This window comes from Bufo bufo, chromosome 2, assembly GCF_905171765.1.
Source record: "Bufo bufo chromosome 2, aBufBuf1.1, whole genome shotgun sequence".
NCBI classification, from domain to species: Eukaryota; Metazoa; Chordata; class Amphibia; order Anura; family Bufonidae; genus Bufo; species Bufo bufo.
In genome coordinates this window covers 446,726,169-446,745,873 of record NC_053390.1, presented here as the reverse complement: position 1 = coordinate 446,745,873, position 19,705 = coordinate 446,726,169, and the positions used below count along the sequence as shown (strand labels likewise).

At 42.7% G+C, this 19,705-nt stretch overlaps 1 protein-coding gene across 5 annotated transcripts in view; it reads right to left on the bottom strand.

The window, feature by feature from the left end:
• Positions 1–206: 206 nt before the first annotated feature.
• LOC120989433 (mitotic spindle positioning) overlaps positions 207–19,705 on the bottom strand; it is a 44,212-nt gene continuing 24,713 nt past the window's right edge. For 4 of the 5 annotated variants that reach the window (XM_040417523.1, XM_040417526.1, XM_040417527.1 and 1 more), the window contains exons 5-6: positions 13,913–13,951; positions 207–752 (exon numbers count right to left, since the gene is read on the bottom strand). In XM_040417523.1, coding sequence (XP_040273457.1) covers positions 663–752; positions 13,913–13,951 — 129 coding nt within the window. In that variant the 3' untranslated portion in view covers positions 207–662. The remainder of the gene's footprint in view (positions 753–13,912; positions 13,952–19,705) is intronic. The other variant, XM_040417528.1, reaches the window with a different exon arrangement.

The window sequence follows — 19,705 nt, the reverse complement described above, 5'->3', positions numbered from 1 at the left end:
ATGATCTGCTGCCGGCAAACAATGATCCAGTATAGAGAAAAGTAATGGTATAACGATCGCTCCTCCCTATACTGAGAAGGAGATCTCTGCATGTAATAGCTGCGGTCTCCTCCGCTAGCGAGCAGACGATTGCCAGGAAGGAACGCTTCCTTCCCAACAATCGCCAGCAGTATCATGCTGTCTAATACACCCTTAAGAGATTAAAGGGCTTTTCCAGGATTTTAACATTGATGATCTATCCTGTGGATAGGTCATAAATATCAGATCGGCGGGGGTCTGACACCTGACACCCCCGCCGATCAACTATTTGAAGAGAAGGCTGCACTCATGCGAGCGCTGCCTTTTCTTAAATGTTTACCTGCTCGCCTTCGACATAGCAGCGGAGAACAGGTGTCATTACAAGCCGTCCCATTCGCTTCTATGGGACACTCCTTCCTATTCAAGTGTATAGTTTCATCAATATTATAATCCTGGAAAACCCCATTAATTCAATTTGTCACGTATTATTACAACACAAACAATTGTTTCACCTAGTCAATGAAAGTGAAAAATACAGGGGCCTGACTTCCTAGGGCCACAGTTGAGCAATATGTCAGCCTGCCTGGAACTCATAAAAAACATACATTCGCTAAATAGGATACAGATTGCAAAATGACGTAGATCTAATCGCCTTGCTCGTTTACATATAGACCAGCTTCCCACCGTAGAGCCATTGTATTTTTGTGCCGAACTACACGGGTGGATTCCACAATCTGTAAGAAGTAAGAAGAAAATTAAAAAATTTTCAAATAACTAAAAAGTATATATATATATATATATATATATATATATATATATATACACAGTACAGACCAAAAGTTTGGACACACCTTCTCATTCAAAGAGTTTTTTTTATTTTCATGACTATGAAGGCATTAAAACTATGAATTAACACATGTGGAATTATATACATAACAAACAAGTGTGAAACAACTGAAAATATGTCATATTCTAGGTTCTTCAAAGTAGCCACCTTTTGCTTTGATTACTGCTTTGCACACTCTTGGCATTCTCTTGATGAGCTTCAAGAGGTAGTCCCCTGAAATGGTTTTCACTTCACAGGTGTGCCCTGTCAGGTTTAATAAGTGGGATTTCTTGCCTTATTAATGGGGTTGGGACCATCAGTTGCGTTGAGGAGAAGTCAGGTGGATACACAGCTGATAGTCCTACTGAATAGACTGTTAGAATTTGTATTATGGCAAGAAAAAAGCAGCTAAGTAAAGAAATTCGAGTGGCCATCATTACTTTAAGAAATGAAGGTCAGTCAGTCAGCCGAAAAATTGGGAAAACTTTGAAAGTAAGGGCTATTTGACCAGGAGGAGAGTGATGGGGTGCTGCGCCAGATGACCTGGCCTCCACAGTCACCGGACCTGAACCCAATCGAGATGGTTTAAGGTGAGCTGGACCGCAGAGTAAAGGCAAAAGGGCTAAGCATCTCTGGGAACTCCTTCAAGACTGTTGGAAGACCATTTCAGGGGACTACCTCTTGAAGCTCATCAAGAGAATGCCAAGAGTGTGCAAAGCAGTAATCAAAGCAAAAGGTGGCTACTTTGAAGAACCTAGAATATGACATATTTTCAGTTGTTTCACACTTGTTTGTTATGTATATAATTCCACATGTGTTAATTCATAGTTTTGATGCCTTCATAGTCATGAAAATAAAGAAAACTCTTTGAATGAGAAGGTGTGTCCAAACTTTTGGTCTGTACTGTATATATATATATATATATATATATATAGAAAAAAAGAAAAAAGTGGCAGCACCATCTCTAATGCAAACAAGGGGGTGCAACTGGCCCAATATGGATATTAGCAAATCCAATGCATAAAAGTAAAAAAAAATGGGCAGCACTCCATGAGATAAAAAAGTACAAAAAATCTTTATTTACCCAAACAGGACATGCGACGTTTCGGCTCTATGCTGGAGCCTTTCTCAAGCAGTGCATACAGACAAAGTGCTAAGTATATATAGCAGTGTGCCAATTCATAGCAATTTACAAACAATCATATAATAATACAGTGAAAAACAAAAAAATAATAAAATGTGACCAAGACTACCAATATCTCATGATCATATCATATATAACAGTGATTAAAGTGCAATCAAAGAGTACATCCTATGAGCAAAAACTCCATATGTATACATAATTAATATCAATATCATTATCAGTGCCATATGTAATCAATAATGTAAAGTGCTGAGTGCTTACTGGATGATATTGCAAGTTTGGACACAACTTCTCATTCAAAGAGTTTTCTTTATTTTCATGACTATGAAAATTGTAGATTCACACTGAAGGCATCAAAACTATGAATTAACACATGTGGAATTATATACATAACAAACAAGTGTGAAAAAACTGAAAATGTCATATTCTAGGTTCTTCAAAGTAGCCACCTTTTGCTTTGATTACTGCTTTGCACACTCTTGGCATTCTCTTGATGAGCTTCAAGAGGTAGTCCCCTGAAATGGTTTTCACTTCACAGGTGTGCCCTGTCAGGTTTAATAAGTGGGATTTCTTGCCTTATAAATGGGGTTGGGACCATCAGTTGCGTTGAGGAGAAGTCAGGTGGATACACAGCTGATAGTCCTACTGAATAGACTGTTAGAATTTGTATTATGGCAAGAAAAAAGCAGCTAAGTAAAGAAAAACGAGTGGCCATCATTACTTTAAGAAATAAAGGTCAGTCAGTCAGCCGAAAAATTGGGAAAACTTTGAAAGTAAGGGCTATTTGACCATGAAGGAGAGTGATGGGGTGCTGCGCCAGATGACCTGGCCTCCACAGTCACCGGACCTGAACCCAATCGAGATGGTTTGGGGTGAGCTGGACCGCAGAGTGAAGGCAAAAGGGCCAACAAGTGCTAAGCATCTCTGGGAACTCCTTCAAGACTGTTGGAAGAACATTGTCACGGGGTTCCGAAGGTGCACTCGGTCCCCCATTGCCCGCAGAACCGTTGCTTAGCTTTGGAAATGAGGATCTGTGTTTGACCTCATTCCCAGGGCGGCTTTACTGCTGGGTGGCTTCCTGCTTCTAAGTCTGCCTTGAGCGCCGAGCTGATCACTCGGTGCTCAACTGGTTGGTCTGTCAGTCATGTGACGCTGGCCACGTCACATGACCCTCACTCCCCACTATAAATACAGGCAGCCTGCTAGCCACAGGTTGCCTGTTAATTTCTAGGTTCCTGGCTATTTGTTGGTCTACTGAATATTTACCTGATCCTGTTCCCTGACGATCCTCTGCCTGCTCCTCCTGTACTGCGCATACATCCTGGTATTGTGACCTCGGCTCCCACCTGACTACTCTCTTAGGACTCCTCTTGTACTTCGCTACTCTCCTGGTATTTGACCCCGGCTTCTCCTGACCATTCTTTGCTTAATCCGTTGTACTACGTAGATCTCTTGGTTCTGACCCGGTCCGTTCATGTTCCGTATTTTGTCTTGTCTGTCTTCCCTGCACATATCCTAAGTTAGGGATTGCCGTCCAGTTGTCCCCTGTCATCAGGACTCGTGAGGCAAGTAGGCAGGGCCAGGGGTGAGGGTGGAGCGCAGTGGTCACTACCCTTCCCCCTGTGTGTGTGTGTGGACGTGACCGTTACAGATTAACAGGCCCAATAACCATTGTATCATGAATCCTCTTACTACCCTGACTGACCATGTCTCTAACTTGTCACAGAGGGTGCAGGAGCTAGGAGAGAAACTCCGTTCTTGTGAGTTAGGGCAAGGTTCTTCCACTCCTCTGTCCTCCAGTCCATATTTTGAACCCCAGATCAAGCTCCCAGAACCCTTTTCTGGAGACCGGAAGAGGTTTCTCTCCTTTAAGGAGAATTGCAAACTCTACTTCCGTTTGCGCCCCCTGTCCTCCGGTCCCGAGAGCCAATGCGTGGGGATTATCATTTCTCTACTACAGGGTGATCCCCAGGACTGGGCATTTTCATTACCTCCTGGGGCCAGTTGTCTAACTTCTGTGGAGGGGTTTTTTCAGGCCCTGGGTACCCTCTATGACGAACCAGACAGGGCCCTGGTAGCCGAGACAGCTCTTAGGGCACTGGTTCAGGGCCATCTCCCTGCGGAGGAGTATTGCACCCAATTCAGACGGTGGTGTGTCCCCTCAGGATGGAATGAACCAGCCCTGAAGAGTCAGTTTAGGTCTGGTCTATCTGATAATTTAAAAGATCTATTGGTCAATTACCAAATTCCTGAGACCTTAGAGGAGATGATGACCCTAGTTGTCCGACTTGACAGACGAGTTAGAGAGAGACGACAAGAACGACAGTTCTGTTCTCAGATGGTGGTCCAGCCAGAGGCCTTTTCCAGGGACAAAACTGAGGTCTCCACCGAGGAACCCATGCAGGTTGGCATGACCCGGGGTAATCTTCGTCGCAGACGCGGAGAGTGCTTCTACTGTGGAGATCCTGGCCATTGGATCAACAAGTGTCCTAAGAGGGACCTCTCTGACAAGTCTTCTAAAGCAAGACAACCAAAAGACCAGGTACGCCCTGATTTTTCTAAAGGTAAGCTTTTGGTACCCATAACAATTTCTCTGGGGGTTAATAAGTGGCCGGGTAAGGCCTTTATTGACTCCGGTTCAGCGGCCAGCTTTATTGACTTTGAGTTTGCTTGTAAATTGGGTATTCCAATGTTTGCTTTACCTACACCTATCCATGTCATGGCTATTGATGCTACTCCCCTGATTGGTGGTACGGTGAGGTCATGTACCTCTGAAATTTCTCTGTCCGTGGGTGTGTGCCACTCTGAGAGATGTTCTCTTCTAGTCCTGGAGAACCTACCGGTTGAGGTGGTACTAGGGTTGCCTTGGCTCCGTTTACATAACCCCACAATTGATTGGTCCAAAGGAGAGTTGGTGAAATGGGGACCTAAGTGTGACTCATGCTTGTCCGTGGACCAGGCTGGGGTTTCAGTAAGGTCTAATACATTACCCTCTGTTATTAAGGAATATTCTGATGTGTTCTCGTCCCTTACTCCAGAGGTTCTACCCCCCCATAGACCTTATGATTGCGCCATAGAGCTAATTGAGGGTGCCGAATTTCCTAAAGGTCGAATTTATAATCTTTCAGGGCCCGAACGCAAGGCTATGGAAGATTATATTAAGGAGAGCCTTGCTAAAGGGCATATTAGACCTTCAGTCTCTCCTATGGGAGCAGGGTTTTTCTTTGTTAAAAAGAAGGATGGTGGTCTTAGGCCTTGTATTGATTACTGGAGATTAAATAAAATCACTGTCCAAAATAGATACTCTCTCCCATTGATTCCGGATTTATTTAACCAGGTTTTGGGGGCAACCTGGTTTTCCAAGATTGACCTGAAAGGGGCATACAATCTAATCCGAATCAAGGAGGGAGACGAATGGAAGACAGCGTTCAATACTCCGATAGGACACTTTGAATATCAGGTGATGCCTTTTGGACTCAGCAATGCCCCAGCTGTGTTCCAAAACTTAATGAACGATATTCTTAGGGAGTTCTTAGGTAAATTTATTATTGTCTATCTTGACGACATTTTGATATTCTCTCCTGATTTCGAATCTCATGTGTCCCATGTCAAACAAGTATTAGAGGTGTTGAGGGAGAACCAGCTATCCGCTAAGTAAGAGAAATGTGTCTTTGGTGTACAGGAGATACTGTTTCTAGGGCATGTTTTGACTCCTCACGCCTTTAAGATGGATCCTGGTAAGGTTTTAGCAATTAAGGAATGGGTAAGGCCTTCATCCTTAAAGGCTTTACAACGGTTTTTGGGTTTCGCTAATTACTACCGTAAATTTATCATGAATTTTTCTGTAATTGCTAAGCCATTGACCGACCTTACTAAGAAAGGGGCGGATTTGGAGAATTGGTCTACCAAGGCCATTTCTTTATTTGAAACATTAAAAAAGGCATTTAGTAGCGCTCCCATTCTGATCCAGCCTGATCAGGAGAGACCCTTTATTGTGGAGGTGGATGCGTCCGAGGACGGCGCAGGAGCAGTCCTTTCACAAGGTCCTGCTAGCCTCACTAACCTGAGACCGTGTGCCTTCTTCTCTAGGAAATTCTCTCCCACGGAGAGAAACTACGACATAGGGAATAGGGAGCTCTTGGCCATTAAATGGGCATTTGAGGAGTGGAGACATTTTTTGGAGGGGGCAAGGCATCGAGTAACTGTTGTCACTGACCATAAAAACCTAATGTTTCTCGAGTCCGCTAAGAGGTTGAATCCCCGACAAGCACGATGGGCTCTGTTTTTTACCCGTTTTGATTTCTCCATTACGTTCAGGCCGGGAAGTAAAAATGTGAAGGCAGACGCATTATCTCGGAGCTTCCATGCTTTTCAACCCACTGAGACGCCGCCTGAATCCATCCTACCAGCAAACATCTTCTTAGCGGCTCTAACCCAGGATATCTCGGCTCGCATTAAGGCTGAACAACATCTGGCATCGGCATCCACCCCAACAGATAAGTTGTTTGTTCCCGTACAATTTCGTCTCCAGCTGTTGGGTGAGTGTCACGATTCTGCCTTTTGTGGACATCCGGGTATTGAAGGCACTAAGGATCTGGTTTCTAGATCTTATTGGTGGCCCACTCTGACCAGGGATGTCAAGTCCTACGTGTCAGCCTGTGAGGTTTGTGCCAGGTCTAAGACACCTAGGACTCGCCCTGCTGGTAACCTACGACCCCCACCCATTCCCAGTAGACCCTGGTCCCATATCTCGATGGACTTTATAACTGACCTACCGCTGGCGGAGGGTAAGACTGTGGTTTGGGTAGTGGTCGATAGGTTTAGCAAGATGGTTCATTTCATTCCCCTGTCTAAACTTCCGAATGCTAAAACCCTGGCATCTATTTTTGTGAGAGAGATTGTTCGTTTACATGGCATCCCGGAAAATATTGTTTCGGACAGGGGTGTGCAGTTTGTGTCCAAATTCTGGAGGGCCTTCTGTCAAAGATGTAAAATTTCGTTGTCTTTTTCTTCCGCCTACCATCCTGAGAGTAATGGGCAGACTGAACGCCTTAATCAGTCTGTGGAACAATTCCTGAGGTTGTATGTTGCTGATGACCAGCAATTATATGTCAAATTCCTTCCGTTGGCTGAATTTGCTCTGAATAACCGTGTCAATTCTTCTGCTGGGGTCTCCCCTTTCTTTTGTAACCATGGTTTTCATCCCCGTTTTCATTCTGGGTCGTCCGTCTCCTCCTCTAACCCTGAAGCTGATAAACTCTCCTCCGAACTGTGCACACTTTGGGCCCGGGTTCAATCGAACCTAGAAAAGGCTCAAAGTTCTCAAAAACTCAAGGCCGATAGGAGACGTTCAAGGGGGGTGAACTTTCAGGTTGGGGATAAAGTATGGTTGTCCTCCAAGAATCTATCTCTCAAGGTAGCTTCTAGAAAATTTGCTCCTCGTTTTATTGGTCCATATAAGATCACGGAGGTGATTAACCCGGTATCATTTAGGTTGGAGCTGCCCGAGTCATTCCACATTCATAATGTGTTCCATAAATCTCTACTTAAAAAATATTTTGAACCGGTAGTACCATCGAAAGCCTCGCCTCCGCCGGTTCTTGTTAATGATGCTGTCGAGTATGTCGTGTCTAAAATAGTGGATGTCAGGAAGGTGCGTAACTCCTTGCAGTATCTGATTTACTGGAAGGGGTATGGACCTGAAGAGAGATCTTGGGTACCTGCCAGGGAGGTTCATGCTCCTAGACTGGTTCGTAAATTTCATTTAGAACACCCTGAAAAGCCATCGCCTGAAGTCTTGGGTCCGGTGGCCCCTCGTAAAAGGGGGGGTACTGTCACGGGGTTCTGAAGGTGCACTCGGTCCCCCATTGCCCGCAGAACTGTTGCTTAGCTTTGGAAATGAGGATCTGTGTTTGACCTCATTCCCAGGGCGGCTTTACTGCTGGGTGGCTTCCTGCTCCTAAGTCTGCCTTGAGCGCCGAGCTGATCACTCGGTGCTCAACTGGTTGGTCTGTCGGTCATGTGACGCTGGCCACGTCACATGACCCTCACTCCCCACTATAAATACAGGCAGCCTGCTAGCCACAGGTTGCCTGTTAATTTCTAGGTTCCTGGCTATTTGTTGGACTACTGAATATTTACCTGATCCTGTTCCCTGACGATCCTCTGCCTGCTCCTCCTGTACTGCGCATACATCCTGGTATTGTGACCTCGGCTCCCACCTGACTACTCTCTTAGGACTCCTCTTGTACTTCGCTACTCTCCTGGTATTTGACCCCGGCTTCTCCTGACCATTCTTTGCTTAATCCGTTGTACTGCGTAGATCTCTTGGTTCTGACCCGGTCCGTTCATGTTCCGTATTTTGTCTTGTCTGTCTTCCCTGCACATATCCTAAGTTAGGGATTGCCGTCCAGTTGTCCCCTGTCATCAGGACTCGTGAGGCAAGTAGGCAGGGCCAGGGGTGAGGGTGGAGCGCAGTGGTCACTACCCTTCCCCCTGTGTGTGTGTGGACGTGACCGTTACAAACATTTCAGGGGACTACCTCTTGAAGCTCATCAAGAGAATGCCAAGAGTGTGCAAAGCAGTAATCAAAGCAAAAGGTGGCTACTTTGAAGAACCTAGAATATGACATATTTTCAGTTGTTTCACACCTGTTTGTTATCTATATAATTCCACATGTGTTAATTCATAGTTTTGATGCCTTCAGTGTGAATCTACAATTTTCATAGTCATGAAAATAAAGAAAACTCTTTGAATGAGAAGGTGTGTCCAAACTTTTGGTCTGTACTGTATATGTTTATATATATAGAAATAACCCGCCAATGTATCACATGCCAGTGCATATCATGGTGTGTCCACCTACTAAAAAGGTAGCTAGAAGAGAATAGGTAGATATGACTCTGTTTTATACACCAAATATGTATAGGTAGATTATGCAATAGGAATTCAGAAGGACTGTTTTTATTTGCAAAAACATGGAACTGTCCTACTCAGTGATTTCAATAAGGAAATCAATGGTAAAGGGTATTGTTGCTTTGTCCCTTCAAGTAAAGTGGACGAAACTGCAATACCCTGCAAGTAACATTATGAACATGACATTTAGGACATTGGTCCATTCTTTATTGCGCTGCATAGCTTCTGACCAGCACTAATAATGTCCGAAAAAGTTTCCAGTGTGTATGGACATGTTACATTAATTGGATTGACTTCACAATAAAAGCTGTGTATATTATATTGGCATCAGCCTCAGGGAAAGAACTGCACATGCGCTAGCTCGCGCATCGCGCTCTGGCTTTCTGACGTTGGGGAGCAAGGAGGAGATTCTGAGGATGCGGGGCGGTGCTGGGCTCCTTCACGCTGGACTCATCTCAGAGACAGGGCTCATCTCAGGTTAATTTTCATATGTATCAAATCATTTTTTTTACACAAAAAAGCACACAGAGCTATGGGGACTGGGTATTGCGATGTGCTAGCGACCATCTAGCAACCCATGTCCTCAGCTCTATACATCAAATCACGGTGACAGGTTCCCTTTAAGAGAAATGGAGGATGGTGAAAGAATCTCCGGAAGCAGGCTGCATCCAGGCACTGGAGGACATGAGAGCTGTTATTGTATTAATCATGGTATTAATGTACAAACTGGATTCCAAAAAAGTTGGGAGATTTTATTCAGAATAGAACATAAATCACGGAACAAAAGTTTAAACTGAGAAAATGTACAATTTTAAGGGAAAAATATGTTGAATCAGAATTTCATGGTGTCAACAAATCCCCAAAAAGTTGGGACAAGGCCATTTTCACCACTGTGTGGCATCTCCCCTTCTTCTTACAACACTCAACAGACGTCTGGGGACCGAGGAGACCAGTTTCTCAAGTTTAGAAATAGGAATGCGCTCCCATTCTTGTCTAATACAGGCCTCTAACTGTTCAATTGTCTTGGGCCTTCTTTGTTGCACCTTCCTCTTTATGATGCGCCAAATGTTCTCTATAGGTGAAAGATCTGGACTGCAGACTGGCCATTTCAGTACCCAGATCCTTCTCCTACGTAGCCATGATGTTGTGATTGATGCAGAATGTGGTCTGGCATTATCTTGTTGAAAAATGCAGGGTCTTCCCTGAAAGAGATGACGTCTGGATGGGAGCATATGTTGTTCTAGAACCTGAATATATTTTTCTGCATTGATGGTGCCTTTCCAGACATGCAAGCTGCCCATGCCACACGCACTCATGCAACCCCATACCATCAGAGATGCAGGCTTCTGAACTGAGCGTTGATAACAACTTGGGTTGTCCTTGTCCTCTTTGGTCCGGATGACATGGCGTCCCAGATTTCCAAAAAGAACTTCGAATCGTGACTCGTCTGACCACAGAACAGTCTTCCGTTTTGCCACACTCCATTTTAAATGATCCCTGGCCCAGTGAAAACGCCTGAGCTTGTGGATCTTGCTTAGAAATGGCTTCTTCTTTGCACTGTAGAGTTTCAGCTGGCAACGGCGGATGGCACGGTGGATTGTGTTCACTGACAATGGTTTCTGGAAGTATTCCTGAGCCCATTCTGTGATTTCCTTTACAGTAGCATTCCTGTTTGTGGTGCAGTGTCGTTTAAGGGCCCGGAGATCACGGGCATCCAGTATGGTTTTACAGCCTTGACCCTTACGCACAGAGATTGTTCCAGATTCTCTGAATCTTCGGATGATGTTATGCACAGTTGATGATGATAGATGCAAAGTCTTTGCAATTTTTCGCTGGGTAACACCTTTCTGATATTGCTCCACTATCTTTCTGCGCAACATTGTGGGAATTGGTGATCCTCTACCCATCTTGGCTTCTGAGAGACACTGCCACTCTGAGAAGCTCTTTTTATACCCAATCATGTTGCGAATTGACCTAATTAGTGTTAATTGGTCTTCCAGCTCTTCGTTATGCTCAAATTTACTTTTTCCAGCCTCTTATTGCTACTTGTCCCAACTTTTTGGGGATTTGTTGACACCGTGAAAATTGGAATCAACATATTTTTCCTTTAAAATGATACATTTACTCGGATTAAACGTTTGATCTGTCATCTACGTTCTATTACATATAAAATATTGACATTTGCCATCTCCACATCATTGCATTCAGTTTTTATTCACAATTTGTTTAGTGTCCCAACTTTTTTGGAATCCGGTTTGTAAGTATGTATAAGTATCCCCAAAGTTATAATATGTGAAAAGTGTTCCAAGTGTAAGGCTACATTCACAAGACAGTTCGGCCTCATGCACATGCCGTTGTGCGGCCGTTCCATGCATTGGGGACTGCAGTTGCGATCGCCAATGCACAGGGCAACATCCGTACAGCGTGCGGGTCCGTAGTTGAATGGGTCCGTAGTCTGTCCGCACTGCAAAAAAATATAACTTGTCATATTTATTTGCGGTGCGGAACAACGGAAAGAAACACCACGGAAGCACTTCGTAGTGCTTCCGGTGTTCCGTGACTCCATTCCGCATCTCCGGAATTGTAGACCCAATCAAATGAATGGCCGCCCAATGGCCCTGTGCATGAGGCCTTAAAAAAACAGGTACGTCACACCCTTTTTTTTTAACGGCCATTACACCCACATTTTTTGGACGGCCCATGAATAATGGCGAAAAAACAGGACATGTGCTATTTTCTCAGTTTTCACTGACTGACGGTCAGTGTTATAATATATGTGATAACTGCCCCCAGTGTTATAATATATGTGATAACTGCCCCAGTGTTATAATATATGTGATAACTGCTCCCAGTGTTATAATATATCTGATACCTGCCCCCAGTGTTATAATAAAGGTGATCACTGCCCCATTGTTATATTGTATCTGATAAATGCCCCCAGTGTTATAATATATCTGACAACTGCCTCAGTGTTATAATATATGTGATAACTGCCCCAGTGTTATAATACATATGATAACTGTCTCAGTGTTATAATATATCTGATAACTGCCTCAGTGTTATAATATATCTGATAACTGCCTCAGTGTTATAATATATGTGATTACTAGTGTTATAATATATGTGATAACTGCCCCCAGTGTTATAATTTATGTGATAACTGCCCCAGTGTTATAATATATCTGATAACTGCCTCAGTGTTATAATATATCTGATAACTGCCCCAGTGTTATAATATATCTGATACCTGCCTCAGTGTTATAATATATCTGATAACTGCCCCAGTGTTATAATACATATGATAACTGTCTCAGTGTTATAATATATCTGATAACTGCCTCAGTGTTATATGTGATAAATGCCTCAGTGTTATAATATATCTGATAACTGCCTCAGTGTTATATGTGATAAATGCCTCAGTGTTATAATATATCTGATAACTGCCTCAGTGTTATATGTGATAACTGCCTCAGTGTTATAATATATCTGATAACTGCCTCAGTGTTATATGTGATAACTGCCTCAGTGTTATTATATATGTGATAACTGCCTCAGTGTTATAATATATGTGATAACTGCCCCAATGTTATAATATATGTGATAACTGCCCCAGTGTTATAATATATGTGATAAATGCCTCAGTGTTATGATATATCTGATAACTGCCCCAGTGTTATAATATATCTGATAACTGCCTCAGTGTTATAATATATGTGATAACTGCCTCAGTGTTATTATATATGTGATAACTGCTTCAGTGTTATAATATAAACGAAACGGACACGGAAAGAAAATACGTTCGTGTGCATGAGCCCTTATAATATATCTGATAACTGCCTCAGTGTTATAATATATCTGATAACTTCCTCAGTGTTATAAATTATGTGATAACTGCCCCCAGTGTTATAATATATCTGATAACTATATTATGTGATAACTGCTCCAGTGTTATAATATATGTGATAACTGCCCCCAGTGTTATAATATATGTGATAACTGCCTCAGTGTTATAATATATGTGATTACTAGTGTTATAATATATGTGATAACTGGTCCAGTGTTATAATATATGTGATAACTGCTCCAGTGTTATAATATATCTGATAACTGCCTCAGTGTTATATGTGATAACTGCCTCAGTGTTATAATATATGTGATTACTAGTGTTATAATATATGTGATAACTGCTCCAGTGTTATAATATATCTGATAACTGCCCCCAGTGTTATAATATATCGGATAACTGCCCCAGTGTTATAATATATCGGATAACTGCCCCAGTGTTATAATATATGAGATACCTGCCCCCAGTGTTATAATATATCTGATAACTGCCCTCAGTGTTATAATATATCTGATAACTGCCCCAGTGTTATAATATATGTGATACCTGCCCCCAGTGTTATAATATATCTGATAACTGCCCCCAGTGTTATAATATATCTGATAACTGCCTCAGTGTTATAATATATATGATAACTGCCCCAGTGTTATAATATATCTGATAACTGCCCCCAGTGTTATATTATATGTGATACCTGCCCCCAGTGTTATAATATGTCTGATAACTGCCCCAGTGTTATAATATATCTGATAACTGCCCCCAGTGTTATAATATATCTGATAACTGCCCCCAGTGTTATAATATGTCTGATAACTGCCCCAGTGTTATAATATATCTGATAACTGCCCCCAGTGTTATATTATATCTGATAACTGCCCCAGTGTTATAATATGTCTGATAACTGCCCCAGTGTTATAATATATCTGATAATTGCCCCCAGTGTTATAATATATCTGATAACTGCCCCCAGTGTTATAATATGTCTGATAACTGCCCCAGTGTTATAATATATCTGATAACTGCCCCCAGTGTTATATTATATCTTATAACTGCCCCAGTGTTATAATATATCTGATAACTGCCCCCAGTGTTATATTGAGCAAAGTGAAAGTTTATCTTGTCATTTGTACACACATAATAATAATAGTAATATAAAACTTGCTTTTACCTCAGTGTTGACAGCATCACTCTGATCAATGCCTGCATACTATAAAAGACAAAATATGAAGATTTTGTTGGTTTCCAGTTGAGTTCAATGTTTTTTTGGAAAACATTGTTGCAATAACATAGACTTATACATGACATCATCAGGATAGGTCATCAATATCAGACAGGCGAGGGACCGAATCCCGGCAGCAATAAACAGACTGATACAGAACGAGAGATGGCTCTTCTCACAAAGGCTTACAATATACTAGGGGAAAGGGAAGAGAAACGGGAATGTGATGTGCTTGGGTAGTTACTTCCAAGAGTAGTGATGATCGAGCATGCCAGTCTTAGTCAGGGAGAGCTGTGCTGTAGAAGGGACAGATAGTGAAGGGAATTGAATTTTCTTTTTTGGTTAGGCAGGGTTGGTGTTAGAGACCCAAAAGTCCTTTTAAGGACTATTGTGTCTGTCAGCAATATATATTTTTAGCGCAACCTGCGCTAAATTGCGTGTGATTAGAGACCCAAAAGTCCTTTTAAGGACTATTGTTGTATCTGGCAGCAATATATATTTTTAGCGAAACCTGCACTAAATAGCTTGCAATTGTTTGGCCGCTGCAGACAGTGAAATTATCTGTGCTACATCTCCTGTGTAACGTGTGTGCAGCCTAAAAATATCTGTGACATCCAGTGTACTTTTTCCGTAGACGGTGTCCGCTGCGGACAGTTATATTACCTGCGCTACATCTCCTGTATAACGTTTGCGCATCTTAAAAATATCTGTGACATCCAGTGTACTTTTTCCGTAGACGCTGCGGACAGCGACATTATCTGCGCTACATCTCGTTTAACGTGTGTGCATATTAAAAATATCTGTGACATCCAGTGTACTTTTTCCGTAGACGGTGTCCGCTGCAGACAGTTACATTACCTGCGCTGCATCTCCTGTATAATGATTGTGCATAATAAATATCAGTGATATTCCCTGTAATTTTTTATTAGCCGCTGGTGACAGCGACATTACCTGTGCTACATCTCCTGTATAACATTTGCACATCCTAAATATCAGTGACATTCAGTTTAATTTATTTGCGCATACACTTACAAAACCTGCGCTAATGTACGGTACATGTGACATACTTGCAAGTATATATACCATTTAATATGCAGAAGGCGAGCAGTAAGGGACGGGAAGTGGCCATGCTGCTGATGGTGCACGCAGAGGCCATGGCCCTGGGTGTGGTGAAACTGTGCCTGCTGCCAGAGCACAAGAAACACACTCATTAACGATGCTTAGCTTCATGTCCCAGTTTGCAGGTCGGCGCAGGACACCACTCTCGAAGTCACACCAGTGTGACCAGGTGGTCGGTTGGATTGAAGCAGATAATGCTTCCAGTCGGTTAAGCACCACCTTGTCTTCCACAAAGTCCAGTCTCAGTAGCCAAGAGTCTGGTCAACGTAATCCTCACCCTGATCCTCCTTCCTCCCACCATGGAGAATCTTGGCAAACAAGTGATCCCACACTTGGATATTCTGAGGAGCTGTTTTCATCGCCATTTCTTGATTTGGGCCTCTCGCCAAGCCCGCCTGAAGAGGGACATAAGGAGATCGTGTGCACTGATTCACAAACTCTTGAGCATCCACAGTCACAAGAAGATGGTGGGGAACAGCAATTAGTGTTTCACGAGGTGGATGATGATGATGAGACACAGTTGTCAATAAGTGAGGTTGTTGTTAGGTAAACAAGTCAGGAGGATGACCAGAGTGAGGAAGTGGAAGAGGAGGTGGTGGACGATGAAATCACTGACCCAACCTGGGAATGTGGCAAGCCGAGCGAGGACAGCAGTACATAGGTGGAGGGATCCGCAGCACCGCAACAGACTGGAAGAGGTAGTGGGGTGGCAAAAGGGAGAAGGCGGGCCACACCAAACAGGCGCGCAACTGTTCCCCGGAGCACTGCCTTGCGGAAATCTCCCTTGGCAAGGGCTAGGTGTTCCGCAGTCTGACTCTTTTTGAGAAAAGTGCGAACGATAAAATAATTGTCATTTGCAACCTGTGCCGTACCAAAATGAGCAGGGGCGTGAACACTAGCAACCTCACCACCACCAGCGTGATCCACCACATGGCATCAAAGCACCCTAATAGATGGGCCGAACGCCTGGGTCCACAATCAGTGTCTGTGGACACTGAGGCTTTCCGTAGCCTGATGGCGGCAGTGGTCCCTTGTTACTCAGTCCCCAGCCGCCACTATTTTTCCCGGTGTGCTGTCCCTGCCTTACACCAGCATATGTCCTGTAACATCACCCGTGCCCTGACCAACGCAGTTATTGGGAAGGTCCACTTAACAACTGACACATGGACAAGTGCTTGTGGCCAGGGACGCTACATTTCCCTGACGGCACACTGGGTGAACATTGTGGAGGCCGGGAGCGAGTCATACCCTGGGATGGCACAGGTGCTACCGTTGCCAAGGATTGCGGGCCCTACTTCCATCAGGATTTCCGCCACCACCTACAGTACAGACCAAAAGTTTGGACACACCTTCTCATTCAAAGAGTTTTCTTTATTTTCATGACTATGAAAATTGTAGATTCACACTGAAGGCATCAACACTATGAATTAACACATGTGGAATTATATACATAACAAACAAGTGTGAAACAACTGAAAATATGTCATATTCTAGGTTCTTCAAAGTAGCCACCTTTTGCTTTGATTACTGCTTTGCACACTCTTGGCATTCTCTTGATGAGCTTCAAGAGGTAGTCCCCTGAAATGGTTTTCACTTCACAAGTGTGCCCTTTCAGGTTTAATAAGCGTGATTTCTTGCCTTATAAATGGGGTTGGGACAATCAGTTGCGTTGAGGAGAAGTCAGGTGGATACACAGCTGATAGTCCTACTGAATAGACTGTTAGAATTTGTATTATGGCAAGAAAAAAGCAGCTAAGTAAAGAAAAACGAGTGCCCATCATTACTTTAAGAAATGAAGGTCAGTCAGTCAGCCGAAAAAATTGGGAAAACTTTGAAAGTAAGGGCTATTTGACCATGAAGGAGAGTGATGGGGTGCTGCGCCAGATGACCTGGCCTCCACAGTCACCGGACCTGAACCCAATCGAGATGGTTTGGGGTGAGCTGGACCGCAGAGTAAAGGCAAAAGGGCTAAGCATCTCTGGGAACTCCTTCAAGACTGTTGGAAGACCATTTCAGGGGACTACCTCTTGAAGCTCATCAAGAGAATGCCAAGAGTGTGCAAAGCAGTAATCAAAGCAAAAGGTGGCTACTTTGAAGAACCTAGAATATGACATATTTTCAGTTGTTTCAAACTTGTTTGTTATGTATATAATTCCACATGTGTTAATTCATAGTTTTGATGCCTTCATAGTCATGAAAATAAAGAAAACTCTTTGAATGAGAAGGTGTGTCCAAACTTTTGGTCTGTACTGTATAGCTAATAAACTTTGACATTTTATTTCATTCACAATGTTTCTACCAACTGCATAAAAGACTGCATAAGGTAACATTTTAATGTTTGGATTTTGTACCTTGTGTATTACTTGGCTTATAAGTATAATTAAACCCAGATTCATAAAATCTATGCCAAACAAATATCAAGTTATTTTTATTGATGACCTATTCTTAGGACACCCGGCACCCCCGCATATCAGCTGGTTGAAGAGAAGACACACACCTTGCCAGAGCTGCTTTCCCTTCATTGTTTACCTGCTCGCCGCCACAACTGCAGCGGTGAGCAGGTATAATTACACGAACCATCCTATTGAACTAAATGGGACAGCTTGTAATGACACCTGCTCACGGCTGCAATGTTGACAGCGAGCAGATAAACCATGAAGGGAAGGCAGCACTCCTTCTCTTCAACCAGCTGATTAGTGGGGGTGCCAGTTGTCGGACCCCCGCTAATCGGATATTAATCACCTATCCTGAGGATAGGTCATTAAAAAAAATTACTTGAACAACCCCTTTAAGATTCCTCTCTCAGACAGGGAAAATAGCTCTCTTTAAAATGTCAATTCTACCTTTCCATATTATAACTTTTCCTATCTCAACATCCTTTTTCAAAAGCCTTCAAAAATCATTGACTCCTTTATCTGGTCAGGTAGTCATCCTCAAATCGAAGCTTTAGTTATGCCATCAAGGAGGAAATATGGTGGAATAAGCTTGCCAGATATTAAAAATACTATCAAGCTATAGAATTAGGTCAAGTAGAGTTTTGGTGACCTAACTCAACCTATAAAAGATGAGTCCAGCTTAAAGAACACTATATCAACAAGAAAGCCATCTCTCTCTTCTAAATTATGAAACCACTTGAGACCCATTCACTCCCCTCTCTGCTAAGTATTAAAGTTACGCGTAAAGCCTCTGGATAAGTCATACCTTTCTGATCAGCTTTTTGAGAAGGCACCGTTGCTCGCAGTAGCGCCACTGAAGGGAATGGGGATGAGCTGGGATAACAAGCACAGCCACTATCAAATAAACAGAGCTGTGCTTGGTCAGCAGAAAGAAGGCCGTGGCGCTATGGCTAGAGCCGGTGCCTTCTCAAACAGTTGATCGGCGGGGGTCCCAGGTGTCTGACTCCCACCAATCAGATGCTGATGGCCTATCCAGACAGATCATCTGTAAAAATATCACGGAAAACCCTTTTAATTCTGGAACTAAATTAACTTAAATTTACTAACTTTAAGCTACATATACATTCTTATTCCAAAATAGATATCTCCAAATAAAAAACTTATGGCATCTCAAAAATAGGGGACATTTCAGTGGAATAGACAAACTCTCATTTAAACAACTAGTATTAAATACAAACTTCATAATTCAGAATTTATAAATACCTTCATATAATGCATTCTCTTATTCAAGCACACCAAAAGAATATAAGCTTCCCTAAAGTTGACATTATGTTCTTTCCAATCTTCAAAACTGCCTTCAAAAGCATTTTTGCTTTCTATTCTCAGTTAGGCTACTTTCACACTGGCGTTTTGGTTTCCGTTTGTGAGATCTGTTTCAAGGCTCTCACAAGCGGTCCAAAACGGATCAGTTTTGCCCTAATGCATTCTGAATGGATAAGGATCTGTTCAGAATGCATCAGTTTGCCTCCGTTCCGCCTCCATTCCGCTCTGGACGTGGACACCAAAATGCTGCACATCAATAATAATAATAAAAGTAAATATTTTCTACAATGGGCAATAAATTTAGGAAGAGTATATAGTCCAGAAGGTTGACTATACCTTCAATTGGACTAAAAACATACAATGCATTTGGAAAGTCTTCAGACCCTCTCACTTTTCACATTTTGTTATGTTGTAATGTTGTGCTAAAATAATAAAAAAATAATAAAAAAATAATCCAATTTCCACACATCAATCTACACTCAATAACCCAAAATAAAAAGGGTAAACAGATTCTTAGAATTTTTTTTTACGTTATTAAAAAGGAAAAACTAAAATTCAGATCCTTTGCTATGACACTTAAAATGTAGCTCTGGGGGCCTCCCATTTCTCTAGATTAAGACAAACCGGTCTATATTAGAGCTGACAGGATAATATAGAGGCACAGATCTGGAGAAGGGTACAAAAATGTCTGCTGCACTGAAAAGAAGGGCCTTGATAAGAGAGGTGACCAAGAACCCAATGGTCACTCTAGCTGGACTCCAAAGATCCTGGGTGCAAATGGGATAAACTTCCAGAAGGTCAACCATCTCTGCAGCACTCCATCAATCTGTGGTTATAGGCAGAGTGGACAAAAATAAGTCTCTCCTCAGTAAAAGACACATGAGAGCCCATCTGGAATTTGCAA